A 21,580-nucleotide genomic window follows, 5' to 3' on the forward strand; every position below is an offset into this window, starting at 1 on the left:
ATAAAATGATTATCTGTAAGTATCATAGGACTATGAGACATAATTCATCTAAGGACATATCTATACCATTGCAAGAACGTCCAGCGATATTCTTGCTAATTTTTTTTTTAAATTTAATAAGCATTTACTAACAGCACTAGAACAATAAATTTTTGAAGGACAATATATTGCTTAATCCATTTTTATACATAAATATACACCATGTCATCATCTCAAGCTTTTGTTCAGGTCTTTGCCCAGCCAACTTTAATTCTTATACTTCCTTTGTTTGCAAAAGAATCGTACGTAGCTTAAACTCGTGAATTTACGAAACAGAGAGAAAAGAGAGAAAATTTGAGCCCAACAGTCAGCAGAGGGAATTTGCCTTTAATCCTACTGAAGCTTTCACAGGGTGTGACTGAGTGTGCACTGGCCCATGAATATGGTCTTTTCCACTGAGGGACTCACTGTTTGCACTTCCTCTGGGGAGGGAACGCTTTTCTTTTCTGAATGAAATTCACAACATCATTTTAACTATTCTCAGTTTCCACCTTACAGAATCTGTAGAATCTGAACCCTCCAACCTTTCCCTGTGAAAGCCTTCCCATTTTACTTAATAGTATCAATATTTTCATTATTAATAGCCATTTTCTGAAACATCTACTATAACCCACTTCTTTAGATTCAGGGGTAATGCCATCCTTTGTTCACCCTGGCTTTAACTGAACAAAACAGTTCATTTGCTTGAAATATGCCAAAGGAGTTAAATTTAGAGAGAGTTTAGGAGACAAATAGGATCGAATCCCAGCCTCCCCTTCATACTAAGTGTAGAGAGGTGAATTCAACTCTCTGGCCTACATTTGCCTAAGCTGCAAATGGGAATAACTGTCATGAGAAACAGTGAGGATAAAATGAGCTAATGTACATATGCCAATGCCTAGAGGGATGGGATAGGGAGGGTGGGAGGGAGACGCAAGATGGAGGGGATATGGGGATATAAGTATACGTATAGCTGATTCACTTTGTTGTACAGCAGAAACTAACACAACAATGTAAAGCAATTATACTCCAATAAAGATGTTAAAAAAAATGAGCTAATGTATGTAAAGGGCAAAACGTACCGTCTGACACATAATAAAGAGGACAATGTCCTCGTTATAATTATATTTGTTACGGCACTTTAAAACTTCTAAGGAGAAAATTTTTCAGGTACTCTAAAAGTTTTACAATGTATCACCTTCACCTGAAAGGCAACCAGGTCAGCCAGGATTCCCAACCCAAACCCACGATGAGTAAGAAGAAACCACTTCAGGTGAAACGCTTCTGACAAGGCATCAGGCATCCTCAAGTTCCCGAAGACAACACATATTGACGTTCACTTTCTTCTTCTATATTGCTTCATGACATTGCATTTTCCAAAAAGCACGTGAGAGCCTTTCTATTATATTGAAGACAATCCATATAGTTGCCGGCACACTCAAGAGGTAAGTTATAGCATTTGTGAGAAATAGGAAAAAAGGATTACCGACATATTCTCCCTGCCCAAAGAGTCAACCAAGAATAGTGACGAACCCTGAAAGAATTTAATTTCTACCACTATAAACGCATATGTATAAGAACAAAAGAGTAGGCAGTTACCAACATGATTCAAACTGAACCTGAGTCTTTCATCTCCTCACATAATACAGAGACCAAATTCCCAAACAGAGGCCATGTCCCTGCACGTCTAATTAATTTACGATCATACACTTTGGCAATTTAAGACAGATAAGCAACCTGAATATTTCTGCTGGATGGAAAGAGAAATTTACAAAGCTTAGGGGTTGTAAAACCATTAAAATCTGCTCCTTTTCTTCATAATCCAATTTAAAACCACCCATTCAGAATATACGCTGGATTATGAATGAGTATGAACTTCAAACTCTAGTCCATGAACCAGACGCCCAGCTATGCAAAGCCCTTAGTTTACGAACTGATTATGTAAACTTGGGTGCTAGGAAGGTGGAATGTATTTTCTCATGGTATTCCCAATGGCAGGAATGGGTATGTGGTGGTAAGCATAGAAGGATGATGATAGGAAAAAGGTGACCTTGTATGACCAAGTATTAACTAAGATGGTCCCTGTTTACGTTGACTTACGGTAGTTACTCAATAAAGTCACAAGAGGTGACCAAGAGAAGAGGTGACCAAGCGAAGACTCCTTAGCCTTTACTTGGAGGATTTGGAAAGGTGTTATTTCTTCAGTCGTGAAAAAAGTGTGGTTCATGAGTTCTGATGTAAAACTCTCTTAAATTGCATGATCTGGACCTGCTTGTGTGCAAAGGACAGGTGGGTGAAATAACAGATAAACAGGGCTCCGAGGAACCTGAAAAGACATTAACAAGCAGGGGCAGGACAATACAGCAGAGAGACACAAACCTTGCACTAATAGTGATGGGCGGACTCCTATCAACCTCATGCTCTAAGGATGGCATCCCACTGCTGACTGAGCCAAGGAGAATGCTGTCACTGACACCTCCATTCACACTTTCACCAACTGACAGAGATCTAATTATAAATCAATCTCAGTCACAGCCTGAAATCTGTAGAGTGAAGTGCAGATTACTTCCTCCAGGGATGTAGTAGCAGGATTTTTTTTTTTAAAGAAATCATTTTTAAAGATGCATGCAGGCACACCCTTCACTGCTACCTTATTCTTTACAGAACAGAACGGAAAAAATCAGGAACGGGGTCAAGTTACTCACAGGCCTTCAGCAAAACACTCGAGCAGCAGGGTGTCCCCTTTGAGGATGGTAACGGACGACTCACTGCCACTCTCGGGAGAAGGCAACAGTAGTCTGGGTTTCCTCTGCTTGATTGAATTCGCTACAAAGCAGAACAGAAAAGGCTCAGATTTTTTTTTTTCCAAACTAAGAAAAGTAAACTCCTTTGGCACTCAATCTTTCTTAAAAAATATTTAACCATATGGACCTATGTGTGTGTATGTATATTTACACACACATTTTAATTTATTTTCACACATTTACTTCACATGTTTTTCACACATTTTAATATACTCCCATTTAAATAGATTCCACTCATACCACGAAGCATGGGTTGCCCTTCAGATGCATTAAGTAAGTGTTGCATCAAGTTTTATGAAGGTTATGATTTAACCCACATCTTCAAATTCAGAAGTTCAAACACCGTTCAAGATAATTAGTTTCTTGATGAAAGCCCTTAAGTTAATTGACAGTCAATGGTTTTATATTCTACATTTTAATCATACATGTTCATGTTTGATGGCCATGTGTATTTTTCTTGAATTTAAATGTGCCTAAATATTTGACAAGCTTCCTGGGCCCTGCACCCAGAAATTCTGATTCAGGAAGCCTGTGGTGCACACCAGGCATTTATCAACCTCTTTAGGTGACTCTACTTGCAGTCTCAGGCCCTCAAAGACAAACACTGTTGTAGGAAAGACTCAGAAGCATTCTCAGTAACTGGGTAAGGAAATGTTCCATTTCTTATTTTCCTAAGAATACTTTCAAATACAATGGAAAATGAGGAAACTTCCATTTTCAATGCAAACTTTGATTTCATTTCCAAGTGTTCACACAAATTATGTTTCACATCCAATATCAATGTAATTTGACGCGATATGCAAAGAGTAAACAGGTGACGTGCTGTTGTCAGAGTAGAAGAATGAAAATTACTGGCAGCTCTGTGTAGCCTGCTATCGCTTCCTTCCAAGAGTTTATTTCTTGAAAAATAATTTTGCACATGTAGTATGTGCAATGATTTTTACTGACTGCTGGAAAGATATGACAATATATGTTTGTTTTATTGACCTCAAAGGAAATGATGTTGGCCATATATACCTAGTCAGTCCATTTTCAAACTGAGGGTGTACCAAGAGGAGCCCTTATCCAGCCCTGCCGATGTTACCGGTATATTAGATATCTAAGCATGGAGGGTTCAATGCTGGTGCCAATTTTAAAAGGAATATTTATCACATTCAAACAAATGATTCTTTTCTTTACAAAAAAACAGCCTACTATATAATTCAGGTTTACTCAGCCATCTTCCATAGAACACGACTGTGGTAAGTGCTCTATGGGAAACACAAAAAAATAAAAACCTTTTCATAGACAAATGAGTTTGGAAAATGCTGCAACCTATATTCTTTCTCAGTGAGTCACAATGGACAGTTGTATATTAAGTACTCCAAGAGGTCTTGCACGGAAAATAACCATCTAACTTTCTTACACCCAACGCTTTCCCTATGTCTGTTACACTCGACCAGTCCTTTTTCCTTTTCTTCATGTAACATCTCTGAACCAAACTGCTGATCAACCAGGAGAGACATTTTGGGAGACCTATAATAATTACTCCATTAAAAATGTGTTATATATGTGTATTTACTTATGTTAATTATACCATCTATAAGTATATAGGTGTATTTATATAGTTATGCATTTATAAATATCACTCCTTTTTACATATATTTAATGGGGATGGGAGGAAATAGAACCCTCTACGCTAAGGAGTTTTCCTTACTAAGAATATTAGTATTTTAATAAACTCACGACGGTATTAAAGGAAAAATTCAAATTCTAAGATGACAATGAGCTACCGTAGGTGAAAATAAATGTCAACATTCTGCATGTCATCAACTTACCCTTGGAACCAATTTCTGTGGATGAACTCGAGTCATTAGCATGCTTTACTGAAATAAAAAAATGGAAGAAAAAAACTCACAAACATAATGGTAGATGCAGATATCAAAACAGAATGAAAAGCCATAGTTTTCTCTTAGAAAAATTACAAAATGAGATATAACCATGCTTCACTAGAAAAGCACCTTTGGGGATATAGTTGAAAAACATTTATAACGAGCTTAATCTTGAACTACTACAGATGAAATCCAGGTGGAAAAGATACAAATTATAGCTCCATTAAAGAGAACTGAGGTTGCCAAAAGGATGCCATAGTGAAGCCCTGGCATAGTGAATCTACACACAATGATGAAAAAATTATGAACCAAATTAGACAATGGAATGGTCATGCCAACTTTTGACTCCACCAGAGCCAATTACTCAGTCAGTGAACTGCTGGAGATTATCTCTGCCCTTTGAATCTATGGTTCTTTCTCCCACTAATAAGGACTGTTTTCAAATGTAGGAACCCAGACTGGCATCTGCAGAATTAACTAGGAAAGAGGAGCAATTCAAATAAGTTTGCCAATTTGGGAAGGACAAAAAAGCTTGATGTGATAAAAATCGTAATACTGCTTCTTTTTATTTTTGACTCTGTTCTTTTCTTCCACATTGTCAGCCTGCCGGTTTATCCAAAATCACAGAGATCCAGAGCCTGAGACTTGCTTAGAAAGTCCCTGGAATTTCCTCGTGTATTTCGCCCAGGGGAAATGACTAGACCTTCCAGACGTCAAGTGAAATACATTTGTACTGTGAATTGAGATTTGATTTTCTGGATGCAGGAGACAGAGCTACCGTCCATGTACAGCTGCAGATGTCTCTTTCATTGAGATGACATCTCTAGAGTTGAACTAAACACTGGTGGAAAATATCAACCCAGCTCTAACTGGCTTCAACCAGAATAAAATTATAGACACATTTGTATCCCCCATTCATGCTGGCACGAGAAATTATTTGGACTTACAACTGTTAACTGTTAGTTTCATAGGCATTTTCTGCACGATAGTCCTTAATCTTGGGAATGCAGCAAAGCAACAGTAATCATTCCGACTGTCTTTTTCTTCCACATTTGCGAAGTACAGATCTCCCTTTTGGCTCATGTATACTCTTTCATCTTGTTCGATGTGTTCTAATTCTGGAAAAGAAATATCTTGTCATTAAAAGGGGCAACTGTCCTTTATCATGTCTCATCTCCTTTTTTCATTATCCTTTCCTTTATATTAATTTTATTTTATTTTTCATGTCGGCTCTTCCTATTCCTCTCAAGTCTGGTCTTACTATAAAAGCAATTAGTGAGTAAGAAGTAAAATACAAAAAATAACAAAACCCTTGGGAGTGCACTTATCAGTCTGGGCATTCTACCTCCCCTGACCATCCAGGACTCTACCTGTGCTTTATGGGTCTGCACTGGCTTATCTGAAAACTGGTCCAATTCAGATAATGGCCTAATTATTACTCTTATTTTATTAGGACCATGTATCTTTAAAACAAATTTCCACAAAAGTGTGTCTGAGATATTAATCTCTCTTCCATGGATGCAGCCTGGAAAGTTCTAAGATGAACGGAATCTGCAACTTGGGCTGCAGCCAAGAGTAGCTTCTTTTGCTTTCTTTCAAATGCTGTACGATTATTATTTTTCTCTGTGGGACACAATGGGAAAACATTTACAGAGCGCTGCTAAGGCAACATGCCAGAAGTAGGCTTTACAAGAAACTGGAATTCCAGCTCAAGAATTGGTAAAAGTTTTTGACAAATTAAACACAAAAGTTAATACTAATTTCTATGTGTGTCACTGTACGAAGTGGGTACAACATTATTAAAAGAGAAATTTAAAGCTAGCAACACAGACACAAGCCATCCTCAGTTTTGACATGGATAATATCCCAAAGGTAAGTAAATTGTTTGGAATACCAAAAGTATTTCCTTCATAGACATACTTTATCACATCAATAAAATAAATCCTCTACTCTTTCCAGATATGACAAAATCAAGAAACATATTTAGTGGTTTTCTAGTGCTTTCATGTGTATTTAGAACTTAGAGAAGACAACAGATAGAAATAGTTTTTAAAATCTACTTGATTTCACATTGACAACCATATATTAATTTTTTATCTTTATGTTAGTTATCAGTATGTTAGTTTACATGATGCATGAAATTAAAATGTCCCCTTATGAATACAACAGAACATTACTTACCAATATTCATCCAATAAATGTGTAAAGGTGGGAGGCCTTTGGGAGGGTTGCACGGGAGGACAATTGGATCACCCTCCTCCACTTCAAGAGGGTCGATTTTTTCTTTTGGGAATTTTGGAACATCTGGTATAAAAAATCATTTAAAGACATTATTTAAAATTTATGTTACAAGTAATGTTTTAACGTTACAAGTAATATCTTAAAGCGTTCTTTTTAAAAATTAGAGCATTTTTAATAAATTCAACACCCCAAATCTTGGTTCTCGTATCTCTCCTGCAGAGGAAAATACTGTTAAAAATATGTGGTGCATCCTTACACAACCTTAAAAATATTTCTGCATCTGTAACTGTAGACAACAAACGTTTTTGCTCTGACATCAATAAGGCAACAGTATGCTTGTGCCTATTTCTCTGTGCAGAGATGTAAGCTGTGAGTCACAGGAGTTGCTCGTTTTAAGTTTTGATAGATAAGGAATCTTTTTTCTCCAAACCCTGTGATTTATTTTTAGGGAGATACTTATTTTCTGTCTTTTGCTTTATTGTAAAGCCCTTGAATGTGATTGGCAAATATTCCATTCAGAGCATAATCAAACTAAATAAACAATTCAAAGCCCACGTGGGGAAAACAGTATGAATGCAATGAAAAGCCAAACATGATCACTATATGTGGCAGACAGAGTCATTCACATTGAAATCACTCTCAGTAAATGAAATATTAAGTGAAATGGAATTGATGTAGGAAAGGAGAGTTTGCAGTATTTCAGCATATTGTTTCTTTCCCATGCTGGAATCAATTTCCTAAAAATCAATGCATTGGGACTATAAGTCACAACTGGGTAGAAGTTGAAATCTGACACCAGTGCTTGATGTTCTTATGAAGTGATTTATAAAATAGTTTTAGGAATATTCAAGATATATTCTTCCTCAACATTATTTGTACCTTTCCACTTTGTTATGGGAATTTGTGTTATAGAATTACTCAGACTCTGATGGACGAGAAGGACCTTAAGAAGGTACTTATAACCTTCCTGACCTGATGGAATTTATTAGCAGGTTTTCCGTCTCTGTATTTCATTCTTAAATTATGGTTCACAAAAGATTATCATTATTCTTGGGAGTCTAAAGATATACTCATTCATTGTAAAATTTCTTCTTGAGAAGCTTCGTGCAGTTCCTGTATATTTGTTCCCTTGAGCCTCACCCCCTAACCTAACTCTTTAGTGATTGAGGGAATTTGCTGACATTTCCTATCCATGCACTAGCTGGTTACAGTGAATTGCTTTTTGTCTAAATTCAAGGACCTTTCAAGGCTTAACACTGCAGGGGGCAGTGTGGTTATTACACTGCCTTTGCCAGTTCAAAAGGCAGGCATCAGTCATGTAACAGTCCTCAGTGGATTCCCTCATGGTCAACTCATTGTAACAGATTTCTCCTGGTGAGTCTGGAAATACATTTGAGATGGTAACTATATTGGAATCATCCTTTTGCTCTAGGTAGCATGAAATTTCCATCAAAAAATGGGAAAGAATGCTGAGTACGTTCCCTACCTTTACCTTGTAGATAAAGTATCAATACCACCTATTTGGTAAAGACTTAGCTTTGACGGACAAATGTTATGCAAGTCATTTTGCAGAAAGTATACCTTATGCAAGTAAAGTAGAGTAACTTACAAAACTAGTATGTACCCTAAGCTCCAAATTCAAATCACCTTTTACTGAAACTTGCTATAACTGAAGCCCAGTGTTTGCTGGTATTGAAGTTAGCTGTGTTGCATGGCAGTTACTGAATCTGTTTATATACAGATACGAGCAGCAAAAGAGGAAGGGAAACATAGATTAGGAACTGGAAGGAGCACGTAATCCTGTTCTATAACCAGCAAACTTTACAGTGCCAAATATGAATATACAGTTTTCTGGGTGGTATCTATTGTAAAGTAGCTAATGAAGTTGCACAAAGCCCTAACTGGAAAGCCTCCTCTTCAGTAAAAATTTAATAATTCAAACAGAGAGTATCACCAGTGAAGCACTATCATCTTGCATTAATTAAATCTACATTATAAAATTCTAATTACAAAAATGTAACTACGTTATTCAACTGGCTTCCAAGGCATCAATAATAAAATAAAATAAAATTTAGAAGTCTACAAAACCTTTATCACACACACACCATAAATCTTTGGAACAGCTTTAACCAAAGATGAAATTAATACCTGGAAACAAGGAAGAATATTTATATATTTAATAATTTAAGGTCTAAGAATAAACACTGTAAAGGACATAAATTTGTCAGGTTTTCTTATGTCTTACTCTTTGACTCTGAAACTATTTAGCGAGCCTGATGCAAAGCTAAAAAGTGAACATGTTAACATCCACAGATAAATGTGAAATTTAATTACTCCAACTTAACAGCAGGCATGAAGTTAATTCAAATAAAGAAATGAGTCTATTTAAAAATAACTCCAACCAATGACTTTTGCTAATTGTGTTTCTCTGGTATAAACATTAGCATTGTTGAGTCTGGACAGATGCAATACTTTAAAAAATGAATTGTAAACAATTGTTTTTCTTTTGCGTGAGCCAACTACCCTGCTTTAGCTTACCAAAACATTTCAAATAAGTGCTCCATCATCACCAAAAACAAAATAATTTGTGTTTCAGTAAGACTGGACTTGACCATGGAATGGTCTCTTTGCAAAGGGATCAGAACCAACTTTGACATCAGCATCTACCTAAGTAGGGCTTTAAAAATGTTTGGAAATCCCATAATAATCAAGTCTAGATGAAGCTATAAACGTTTTGTCCCTATCAGTCTACCTGCATCAGAAAATCAAGCAAATCATAGCACTCATCTCTTTACTGTTCTCCAGTAACTTTCCACATTTATTATTCAATGTAGCAGACAGATTTCTAGTAACAACTCCAAGGGTACAATTTCCTGAAAACCCATCTAGCATGAAAAACCTTTCCTAGAGACAAAGTAGCTGCATGCTAGTCTTCTTATTGGAGCTATCAACGCATGGCAAACCTGCAAATACAAAATCTCTAGCGGCTCTACAACTTGAGGTGCTGACAATTGGTTTTGAAACTCATCATCTTAATTCTTTCAACTTAATATACTGAAAAAAATAACATCTCTGTACTTGAAATACAGAAGACTTCTGAAAAAAGTATTTTTTATCTATAGGATAGCCTACAGGATAAACTAGACTCTAGCCCAGACACTAAAACTAATGGCTATGTAGCTTCAGACCAATATCTTTACCCTTCTGTGCCCCCTTTTACTTTTCTCTGGCATCCTAGAATCCTTTCAACTCATCTCTCTGGAGTCCTCAAAAGTCTCACTAGGTTAGAAATTTCTTAAGAGCAATCTGTAGAGTCCCACCATTCCAACACACTTAACGGTAAAGAACTGTAATGAAATGGCATCAGAGTAATTTAATTAAATACAAATCTTTCTAACTAATCACTTCAATGAAAAGATACTGGTGACTGAACCACCATCAAGTTATGTAAACTACAGATTATCTTTCTCTGGCACCCAAAGAATAAAATCAAATCTCCCTATATTCTCTACCTCTCTGTGAGTCTGATAATCACTGCCAAGGTATGTTCAACAAAGAAGTATAACGCTTTCTAACTCATCTAGAAGATGTGTCAACAGAATGATCAAAGCATAGGCAACACTGTGTAGCATCGCGTCATACACTGCTCTGGAGCCAGCTGCCTAGGGCTGAATCCTGGCTTCATCACTTACTATGTGACCTGAACCTGTTACTTAATGTGCTTCAGTTTCCTCACTCATAAAATGGAAACTGTCATGACACCCAATACATTGATTTGCGTCAAAGTTTAAATAAACAATTTCATATAAATCAATTAACATAGTGCCAGGCACTTAAAAATCACTCAGTATATGTTGGCTCTTATTCAAATGTTTTCACTTTGCATGGTACACCCAGCCACATTGTACAGAGATGAGTTGGGCAAAGAGACAAAGAGCTTTCCTTTGCTGCTGTTTCTGGTTTTTCGTGTAGCCTGTATCATAACAACTTCTGCAATTTTATGCAACTATTTGCAATTAACTTTATTAAAGAAACTAGGGAGGGGGCCAGAGGGAAGAAACACTATATATTTCATGGAGAACCTATGACTTGTTTAATGAATTATTCTGTACTGCCCTTCCTATGCCAAAGAACTTTATCTATTTTGACTTCTCACTGTTTACAGGACTGGCCTGGAGAGCTTCTGAGTGCATTTCATTTCCCTTGAATGTGCTCGGCAAATTGCTTACAGTCTGGCACCGTTATCATGAATGCGTGCTACTGAGCTCACATGCTGTATCACCCTTAACACCAGTCTCTGTCTGCAAAGAGATTTAATTGATTCCCATTTCCTGTGGTGTACCCCATTAACCCACTTAGAAGTACAGAGAAATAACATTGCCTTTCAGTCTATGAATTCACAGTAAGGAAGGACAACCAATTCAGCCCATTTCATTCTAGTCATTCACATACTCTGACGGATGAGAGCAAAATCCTGGGCCTTAATTAAACCTTTAAAACTCTAAGTTGCACTCTCAACTGAACAAATTGATCTTCTTTGGTTGGTTTGCGTATATTAGTAGAAGAAGTTAACATATGCTACTGGACCCCTGCTTTTGCTAGCCCTCCCAAATCAGAGCAGTAAATAGCCAAGATATGTCTTAAGGAAATTGACCTGAGGAATCTGAGGAAGCTGTACAAATGTAGAAACCCAGCACATTAAAAATTCAAGTCGGTTTCCATTAAAACAGTATACAGATGATTTCATCCCTAAGCCTGCCATTTCTTACATTACTTTAATAGTGTGTAGATATTGCATTATTACTTTTATTTATTCTCTTATTCTTTAGTCTATGAACTAATAAGTCAATCACCGATAATATGCATTCATGCAGCATCAAGACAATGTCGAGGAGGAAGAAGAAGACAGGATGCTATCTTTCTCACTTCTAAGCAACCTGATTAATCATGTAACACTCAAAACAGTCCCCCGAACAGTAAATAATGCTTTTAAAATTCCATCGAATTTACACATGGATATTCCTAACACTACTAATTATTGCTAACGTTTCTTCTTGTAATAGTCAAAAGTTAGAAACAATCCAAATGGCTATCAACTGGTGAATGGATAAACAAAATGTGGTATACCTGTATCATGGAATATTATTCAGCCATAAAAATGAACACGCTACTGATTTATCCTACAACACGAACACATCACAAAGAACAGGCTAAGTGGAAGAAGCTAGATGCAGAAGATCATATATTGTATGATTCCATTTACAAGACGTGTTCAGAAAAAACATTTATAGAGGCAAGAGTCAGACTGGTGATTGCCTGGGGCTGGGGTGAGAGAACACCTACAAATGGGCACAAGGAATCTTTTGGGGATGATGGAAATGTTCTAATACAGGCTTTTAATGATAGTTATACTAAAATTTTTTTATGAAAAAAAATCCCCGATTGTGTACCTAAACACATAAAATTTATGATGTTAAATAATACTTCAAAAATTATTTGAAGAATCCAAGGTAAGGAAAATTAGTATAGGCTAAGACGGACTGAGAATGCTAAGTGGAGAAGGCTGATCTGTGCCCTGAAGGATGGATAGTACTGAACAGCCAAAACAATTATTTATAGCATCCTTTTAACTCCACTGACGTCTGTCATAATGAAGGCAAGAAAACAGCTCACGTTCTCCCCAGACCCACTCACCACACCCACAGGATTTAAGTTTCTTGGTACAGGCTTTGTTTTGTTCACTGCTATATCTCAAATTACTAGAAGAGTGTCTGCCACATGAAGGGAGCTTAATAAAGATCTGTTGAATAATTCACTAACTCTCCATGCCATATCTTGGAAAATCCATTTAGTTAAATGATTTTCCCCATGTTCGAAAATAGCACGTTGTGTTTGGTTGGTTGGTTTTCTTTTACTCTTTCTTTTTTCAGCAAACTCAACTGCAATTTTGTTAAAAGCAGAAAAGTAAACATTGTGTATAAAGGTCTGTTTGTAGGGAGTAATAATCAGATTTTTAGCTACTGTACTTGTGTTCAAACTTAGGTGGATCAAGCCTTTAAGGTTGGTCTAAAGAAAAGTTTAAGAACTGAGAGATACAAACTCTAAACCTCAAATTACAAAGTTTAATATAAAAGAAGAATCAATTCTTTACAGCTTAAGAGAAGAATCAATTGATAAAGGTCGTAGGAAGCTTTAAATGGTCTCTGATTTATAAACTCCTAAGAATTGGGGTGGCAGTCCTATTCAACATGTAAATGATTACAGAAAGCTGTTAGATGATGAAGTAATTTCAGGAGGGGCTGGAAATGATGCATAAGAAACCTAATTTATTTTGCTCTTTTCTATAGCAGCAGAAAAGATGGAGCAATTACCCACTACATAGCTCAGATTCAACTCTTCATCTCTTAACTACAATACTAGCAGATTCTGGCCAGAATTATCCTTACATTGTTCATGTTTTCACTTGGTCTGCTTAGATAATGAGAGAAAACATTTTTTTAAAATCCTCGTTGTAGAATCTTATACTAAAGTGTGCCATTTCCTTCTCTGCAATAGGTCTAGCTACTGCCTTTTTCCTTTGTGTTTCCATAGCAACCACTAGAATTCAGGTTAGGGATCACCCTCATGCCTTGTCTTCTACAACAGATTTTTAACATCTCCCTTTCCCTCCCTCTCTCCCATCTTATTTCAGTCAATTAGATATATATTGTATAGTTACAGTTCTATGTTATAGACTATAGTATAGTTATATAATATAGACTGTAAGTATAGCTGTATAGTTATAGTTATATGATTTTATGATTCTCAACCAGTTTTCTGACCCAGAATTCATGAACATTTCCTACTATCATTTCAAACCCAAACTCCAGAGGCCAATTTTCAACACTGTATGCCACTGCTCTGTCCATTATTATTCTATAATATCACACTTAATAACCGAGAATATCTAATTAAGACAAATCAGTATGCTACATACTTATTAATTTTATATATATTAAAGGGTCATTTATAAAATAAATGTAAAGAATAAAAAAACAGAAATACAACACTCTACCTACCACCCATCCTAAGAAAAACATAAAATCACCATTATCTTTCTGTTTGGTGCAGATCCTATCCCTTCCCCATTCCATCAGAGGTAACTACAGTCCTAAATTTTGTTTTCATCATTTTCTTGCTTTGCATTATAATTTTACCATATGAAATGATACTCCTGAACAATATGCTATTAATTTTTACATATACTGACCGACCTTAAATAAAATCACCCTTTTTTTTCTAAGATTTACTTTTATTGTTCAGCATATTCTTAAGGTTCATCAATTTTCACTGCTGAGTAGTAATTCTTGTATGAATATACCACAATTATTTCATTCTATCACGAAAGAACTTAAGTTTTTTCCAGTATATTTAAAAAATACAAACAATGCTACCACAACTATTGCTGGTGCACGTGGGTAAGGGGCATGTGCACGTGAACAAAGAAATGGAATTTCTGGGTCATAGGTGAGAACTTCTTTAATTAAGGAGGAGTGACAAATATTCTCCACAGTCCAAGCAGTAAACTATTCTCATCAGTGGTGGATACGTGTTTTGGTAGCTGCACATTCCCACCTAAAATTGTTACTCTCAGACTGTTATATTTCCCAATTTTGTGGGATCAAATGCTTTTATTATTTGAGTTACAGTAAATCTATTTCTGATTACTAATGATATTAAAAGCATTTTCATATTTTTATTGGTCATACCAGTCTGAGGTGCAAGTTCATGTCTTTTACCACTTCATTTTTTGTTTTTTTCTTAGAGGATGGTAAAATTATTTATAAATACATTAGTATTATCTTTAGTTATATTCATTGGCCATGATTTTTTTTTTCTGGGTTGTGGCTTACCTTTTCCCTTTCTTCTTAGGGTCTTTTGATGAAAAGGGAATCTAAAAATCAAATGTAGTCAAATTATCCTTAATGGAGATTTAATTTGTCTTAAGTAATCTTTCTCTACCCTGATATCATAAATACTTTGTCCGAATCACTTTCTAAGTTAAAAAAATTTTTTTCCTTGCAAAGTTAAGCCTTTAATCCACTTGGGATGTATTTTTTATATGATGTGACCTAGGACTTGAAATAAGTGTGTCTCTATGTGGATAATCAGTTGTTCCATACCATTTAGGGGGAGGGAGGGAGGGAGGGAGGAAGGAAGGAAAGAAAAGAAAAAGAAAAGAAAGAAAGAAAGAAAGGGAAGGGGAGGGAAGGGAAGGGAGGAAAGAAAGGAAGAAAGAAAGCCCATGCCAGCTCTTTCACACTACTTTCACATATATGAGGGATGGTTTATGGGTCCTCCATGCTGTTCCACTGGCCCATCTGTCTAACGCTGTGCAAAACCATAGGCTTCAGTACATTTTACATTGAGTTTTACATTGAGTCTTGTTATCTGATAAGACCAACACCTCCTAACATTCTCCAAGTTTCTACCAAACCTTGCACTGTGTTCCTCAAATACATTTAGAAATCAAACTGGTCACGTTTCACAAACAAACAAAAACCAAACTAGAGAGTTTTGACTTTGATTATTCTATACATCAAGTCATGAAGAATTCAACTTTTAGCTTTACTGAGTCTTCAGATCAGTGAAAATGGTATTTTTTTCCACATCTATATCTTTTAAAAATGTTTTTCAATAAATATGTGTACTTTTAATACCTCCTTCTTGGATTTATTTTCTGCTTCTATACTATTGTTCCCCTTCGCTCTCTTTTGAAGTTTAACCTGTTATCTAAAGATAACTTATTAGGTAACAATTTTAAGATGAAAATGAAGGAGCTAATATTATTAATTTCCATCCCCTCTTCTTTTCTAAAGTATTTTGAAGATGAAAAAATCTCTCTCCTCGTAATACTTTAGCTGCCTCAAGTCTGTTTTGTTAAGCATAATTTCTACTATCATCACTTCACAATACATTCTGTTTTCCTTTGCCATTTCTTATTTGGCCTTTGAGTTAGACATGTTTTAATTTTGAAAGATATAAGACTTTTTCTAATTTTCTTTTTAATACTGATTTCTCCATTGTATTTTGGTCATATTTACTTCCTAGCTAATATACCATCAAATATTGAAAAACATTCTGCAGCTTTAGGTATAATGTTCGATACATGTTCATTAGCTAGAGCTCATAAATGGGTTCTTTAAATCTTCTATGGGTTTTCTAATGTTTCCTCTGCTTGAGCTACCAAATAATGAAACAGATATGTTAGCATCTCTCATTACTATGGTAGATATTTCTCTTTGCCCTTGTAGTTCCTTTTCCTGCTTCAAACATTTTCGTATTATATATGCCTAGTACATTAATCTCCAGGAAGCCTTTATAAAATAAAGTCTATTTTGACTGATATTAATATAGCCATACCTACTTTTCTTTTGAATAGTATTTACCTACTCAACATATTTATTCAAGATATCTATTTATGTTTTCAAAAGATGGGACATGTTTTCCATCCTTTCAGTTTCAACAGTTCTATTTTCTTGTGATTTAGATGTGTTATATGGTAAATAGCTTATAGCTTTTAAAACATTTTGGAGCATTTAGTCTATCTACTTTCACCTTTAATGAGTGAGATATTGAGATTTATTTCTATAGTTTTTTCTTTCTTTTTCTCTCCTTTCTTGCCTTGTTCTTCCTCACACCACATAGTTTGATAATCATTCACATTTGCTCTGTACATTTAATGTAATTATTCTATAAATTTTAAGATGCATATTTTACCTGTCAGAGTCTAAATTTGAGCTATATTCTCTCCTCTAGAAAAATATATAGAAAGCTTAAAGAAATTTAAACCCAGTTCCCTGTCCCAACTTTGAGGATAATGCACAGATGTTTTTCATTATTTGTTTTTCCAAGGCTTGTGTACATTCTGCTCCTCCAGCATAAACTGTCCATATCCTGGAAGGTCTACGACTTTGAGTCTCTTCAGTGTCTAGAACTCTGCAGGAAGAAATTTCTAAATAGCAACTCTTGACAGTTTTATACCTAAGATTTTTTTCTGTAAACCCTTTGGTTAGAATCAAGTAGTGTTGGATACCTTAAAATCTGGGAAAATAAATGACCAAACTTGGAAGTCAGTCATCAGAGATCCCATGCTGCAGAGGCCAGATCTGATAATGAAGTTGCTTACTCTTTGGGATAGTTATTGATAAATAACACTCTTAAGAGTAAAGGAGCTTGCAATTTTCCATGATCATGATTTATGGAAAATATTACTACAATATACTAATCACTGGTTCTCCTCTCCTAGGGGGCACCCACAATATTGAACTTAAGTGGGCCCATGCCATTTGCTCTGCCCCCACCTAACAAACTGTGAGTAGAAGCTGCCTGTGTAACTTGTTGTTGGAAGCAACGTTCTCTGTCCTCCACTCTTTGACCTAGATGGCACAAGTTTCACATGGTGCTGACACAGGATGATGGGTATCTCCATTAGCTTGGATCGCCCAGTGGCTGCAAGGAGAACAGCTGCCCTGAAGAGCTGCCTGACCCACAGCAAACTGCATCATCAAGGAATAACCCTGTGTTAACACGAGGGCTTGGGGATTACTTGTGACTGCAGTATAATTTAGCCAAATCTAACTAATATATTTAACTTTATCCTATGAGGCAAAACAAATACTATTGTTTTCCCATGTTACATATATTATTACTGAAACACAGCAAAATTATGTTGTTTTCAAGGTCATCCACTTCTAAGCATCAAGATCTGGAAGACAATTTCCCTTATAAATAAAATATAAGGCCTATATAAGCTGATTAAAGGAATAATCTGTTATTTCACTGCAGCCCAGTATAACGCCTGCTAAACTTCATTAAAACATTAAATGAAATCTCTACTGTAATACTTACTTGGAACTATAAATTCCATTTCTTCTGACATAGCAATTCCCAGTTTATTAGAAGCAAAGCAGCGGTATTTCCCTTGAAAGTGAGATATGTGTCCCTCATTCGGGATCCTAAATGTTCCCGAGTTGTTGGATACAATTATCCGAGGGTCAGAGAGATCAAAAGGCTTGTCATCCTTACTCCACGAAAATCTGTAAGATAAAACTAAAACTAGTAATCCTGAAAAATCGTATTTCTTACTTATAAACAAATGTACAGAAATGAGGAAACAGATATTTTATAGTAAAAAAAGTATATATTTACATATTTAATTGAATATAATACAAAAAAGGGTCTCTGAAGAATCTGAGAAATCTTACAAACTCCTATAGACTGAAGGTTTATGTCCCCCTAAAATTTGTATGTTGAAGCCTAATTCCCATTGTAATAGTATTTGAAGGCAGGGCCTTGGAGAGGTGATTAGGTCATGAGGGTGGAATCCTCACAAATGGGACTGGCGTCCTTATAAGAGAGACCCCAGAGAGCTTTCTTGCTCCCTTCCATCATGTGAGGTTACAGGGGAAAGACCGCTGTCTGTGACCAGGAAGCAGGTCATCACCACACACTATATCTGCCAGTGACTTGATCTTGGTATTCTCACCTCCAGACCTGTAAGAAATATGTTTATTGTTTAAGGCACTCAATCTGTGATATTTTTATTACAGCAGCCAGAATTGACTGAGAAACAAGCCGTGAAAAAGCTGTGATAACTGACAGGAAAAAAAGGTGAAAATAGGTTTTGTTCTGTTCTTTTTAAAGTTATATTTTAGAACTTTTCCAATTAGAAAGATAATGCAGGATCTTTACTAGTATTTTAGAGACTGCAATATTTGGAGACTAAAAAATATAAATATACAATACGTCTCTGTGTGTGTGCGCGCGTGTGAAGAGCTCACTCAAAATTCAAAAACACACAAGCAAGTGCTATTAAATTTGGTCATATATGATCAATATTTTTGGACATAGCTGTAACATATTTGAGACCACAATGGATGTATAATTTTTCCATGTGAGTTTTTCCAATTATTACAATGTTACTAAAGACAGATTTTATTACATTATCTCCTGTCTTACAGTTACTATTTAACTTACTTAACCATTTCCATTTTTCCCTTTTATGAACAATTTTGTTACAAAAAACCCTACATATTTATTTTTGGGGGTACTTATCCAAATATTTCATTAAGTTAATTCCTTAAAAATGAAACTGATAAACCAATAACATAAGAAATATTTTATCACTTCTGATAAACATTGCAGAATTGTATTCCAGAAAAAACATACACAAATTCCTACCCCCATATGTAACAGAGTCACTTCTATGGACAAGGCTGTAAAAAGCCTTTTTTTAAATCTTTATCAATCCAACAGATATATGACTTCCCAATTAAGATTTTATTTAGTATTTTATATATGAATTACCCATGCAAATTTAGATTTGCTTCAGGACAACACAGTCTTACATAATCTAATATTCTTTCAAAAATAACAAAATTTCAAGAGACCCATATTTTTCTTCGGAGCATGCCTCTCTCCTGACAACAACTTTTACTTCTTTTCTCTCTATATGTTTTTACTGCTTTTACTTACAAAAGAACACATAGAATCCGTTCTTTAAAATTCCAATATATTGACTAGGATAACTCCACATATTCAAAATTAAGCATTTCCAATTGGTGTCATGTTATATCTTTCCATTCATTCAAGTTTTCTTTTATCCTACTCTGCAATGTACATGCTAAACAGTTCATATTACATTTTGTTGATATTGCTGTTACTATTGAAATTGCTGGATTTGCTCCTTTTACTATTGTGATGGGATATTTCTTTCTTGTTTTGTAATATTTTCTGTTTTGTATAGGCATTTAATTACACCTTGAAAAAAGAATAATGATTGACTGCTTAATTCGTATTTGTAAAATCTTGCTTTTTGCCAGTGAATAATGACAATTTAACATGTTAATGATTCACTAATAATTTTTAAAATATCCAATTATCAGGCAATAAAAATGTTATTCACATTACAATTTTAAATAATCCTGATCAGGTAAATCAATAAAGGTATGTAGGTTTGCTTCCCAGAATCATTTAGAACTTTAAAATCTTTTTTTTTAACTTTTATTGGAGTATAATTGCTTTACAATGTTGTATTAGTTTCTACTGTACAGCTAAGTGAATCAGCTATACGTATACATATATCCCCTCTTTTTTGGATTTCCTTCTCATTTAGGTCACCATAGAGCACTGAGTAGAGTTCCCTGTGCTACACAGTAGGTTCTCATAAATTGTCTATTTTATACATAGTATCAATAGTGGATATATGTCAATCCCAATCTCCCAATTAATCCCACCTCCCCCCTCTTCCCTCCTTGGTACCCATATGTTCGTAGAACGTTAAAATCTTGAATTCTCCCCACATCTTTTCCCTCCTTAATCTCAATACACGCACATTTCTTTCTCTCCAAACTGGGAGGTACTTAGAAAAAACTTCATCAGTGATTACAATTACCTACAGTAATAATTGTTTCTAGATAGTAATATCCCACGTCATTTGTATGCTGCCATCTAGGATGAGTCGACATTTCTATGACAACTTAAAATATATCAAGTAACAACCTATTCACTGAATACAATATGGTTACATTAAAAGACATGCAATAATAACTATGTATAGAATATCATTTATAAATATATTAACTTTGGCTTAATAAATGCTACCTTTCACTCATCAGAATAAGGTATCTTCTGTTTTCTAGCTATCTTGTTCACTCATAAGGTAAAGAATTGTTTAATATTTCCACAATGCCAAAGTCTATGCTAAGTATTTAACGTAAGACATTTTATGATAAAAGTAATTTTAACTGGCAAAAGAACATATGTAAATAACCAAACTTTATTTTTATAGACATGGCTATCATTCATTTGGAAATCTTTACTTTCAATCATATGTAGACTTATAGTCCAATAAGCTTATACTGATTAGAGTAAAAATTAATATAAAGGATTGTATACATTTAAACAATTATTTAGTTTGAAGGAAATACTCACGTTGGTTCTGGATTTCCCTTAGCTTCACATTCAATTTGAAAATACTCATCAAAAGGAAAGGCAACTTGTACTTTTGACTGTTTTATGATTGTTGGAACCTGTTGAACTAAATATTAAAATATGTATTTAAATAACATGCTCTCCAATAATTGGGTGTAGTTTAGCTGCAACAGAAATACTTTGAAATAAACACACTTTCTATATTGGTAAGTACAAGGATTATAAAAGAATGAAACTTATCGAACCTCACTTCCTCTTTGCAAAATGTATTTAGCTGTAGGGAATATACTTCACTGCCATCAATTCATGTTGCCATATAACTTATTTAATGCCAGAATAACGTAACAGTGTAACAACTTTAAAACATCTATGTTTAAATTATTGGCATTTCATCTATGTTGATGTGTTTATACAGTTTTACTTGGTTCGGTCATTGACAATTCTGTTTTTTATTTATAGTTTTGTAAGACATTATAGTTAATTTACTACTTCTGTATGATTTCTTCCATTGGTATTTGATAATTTATTTAATAATTTTATTATTGGACATTAGATTTTTTCATTCAATAGACAGCCTCAAGCATACAGATTTTTCCTTTATTGAATTAGTGACATGATAAATTTCCAGGCATGGACACAAATGGTAATGACTATGGATAAATGTTAATATTT

At 35.0% G+C, this 21,580-nt stretch overlaps 1 protein-coding gene across 6 annotated transcripts in view; it reads right to left on the bottom strand.

The window, feature by feature from the left end:
* CHL1 (cell adhesion molecule L1 like) overlaps positions 1-21,580 on the bottom strand; it is a 194,788-nt gene that overhangs the window by 54,824 nt on the left and 118,384 nt on the right. For all 6 annotated transcript variants that reach the window (XM_060161334.1, XM_060161333.1, XM_060161338.1 and 3 more), the window contains exons 3-8: positions 20,909-21,014; positions 17,825-18,012; positions 6,875-6,997; positions 5,641-5,811; positions 4,640-4,687; positions 2,724-2,844 (exon numbers count right to left, since the gene is read on the bottom strand). In XM_060161334.1, coding sequence (XP_060017317.1) covers positions 2,724-2,844; positions 4,640-4,687; positions 5,641-5,811; positions 6,875-6,997; positions 17,825-18,012; positions 20,909-21,014 — 757 coding nt within the window. The remainder of the gene's footprint in view (positions 1-2,723; positions 2,845-4,639; positions 4,688-5,640; positions 5,812-6,874; positions 6,998-17,824; positions 18,013-20,908; positions 21,015-21,580) is intronic.

Source organism: Lagenorhynchus albirostris, chromosome 10 (genome assembly GCF_949774975.1).
Source record: "Lagenorhynchus albirostris chromosome 10, mLagAlb1.1, whole genome shotgun sequence".
Classification (NCBI taxonomy): domain Eukaryota; kingdom Metazoa; phylum Chordata; class Mammalia; order Artiodactyla; family Delphinidae; genus Lagenorhynchus; species Lagenorhynchus albirostris.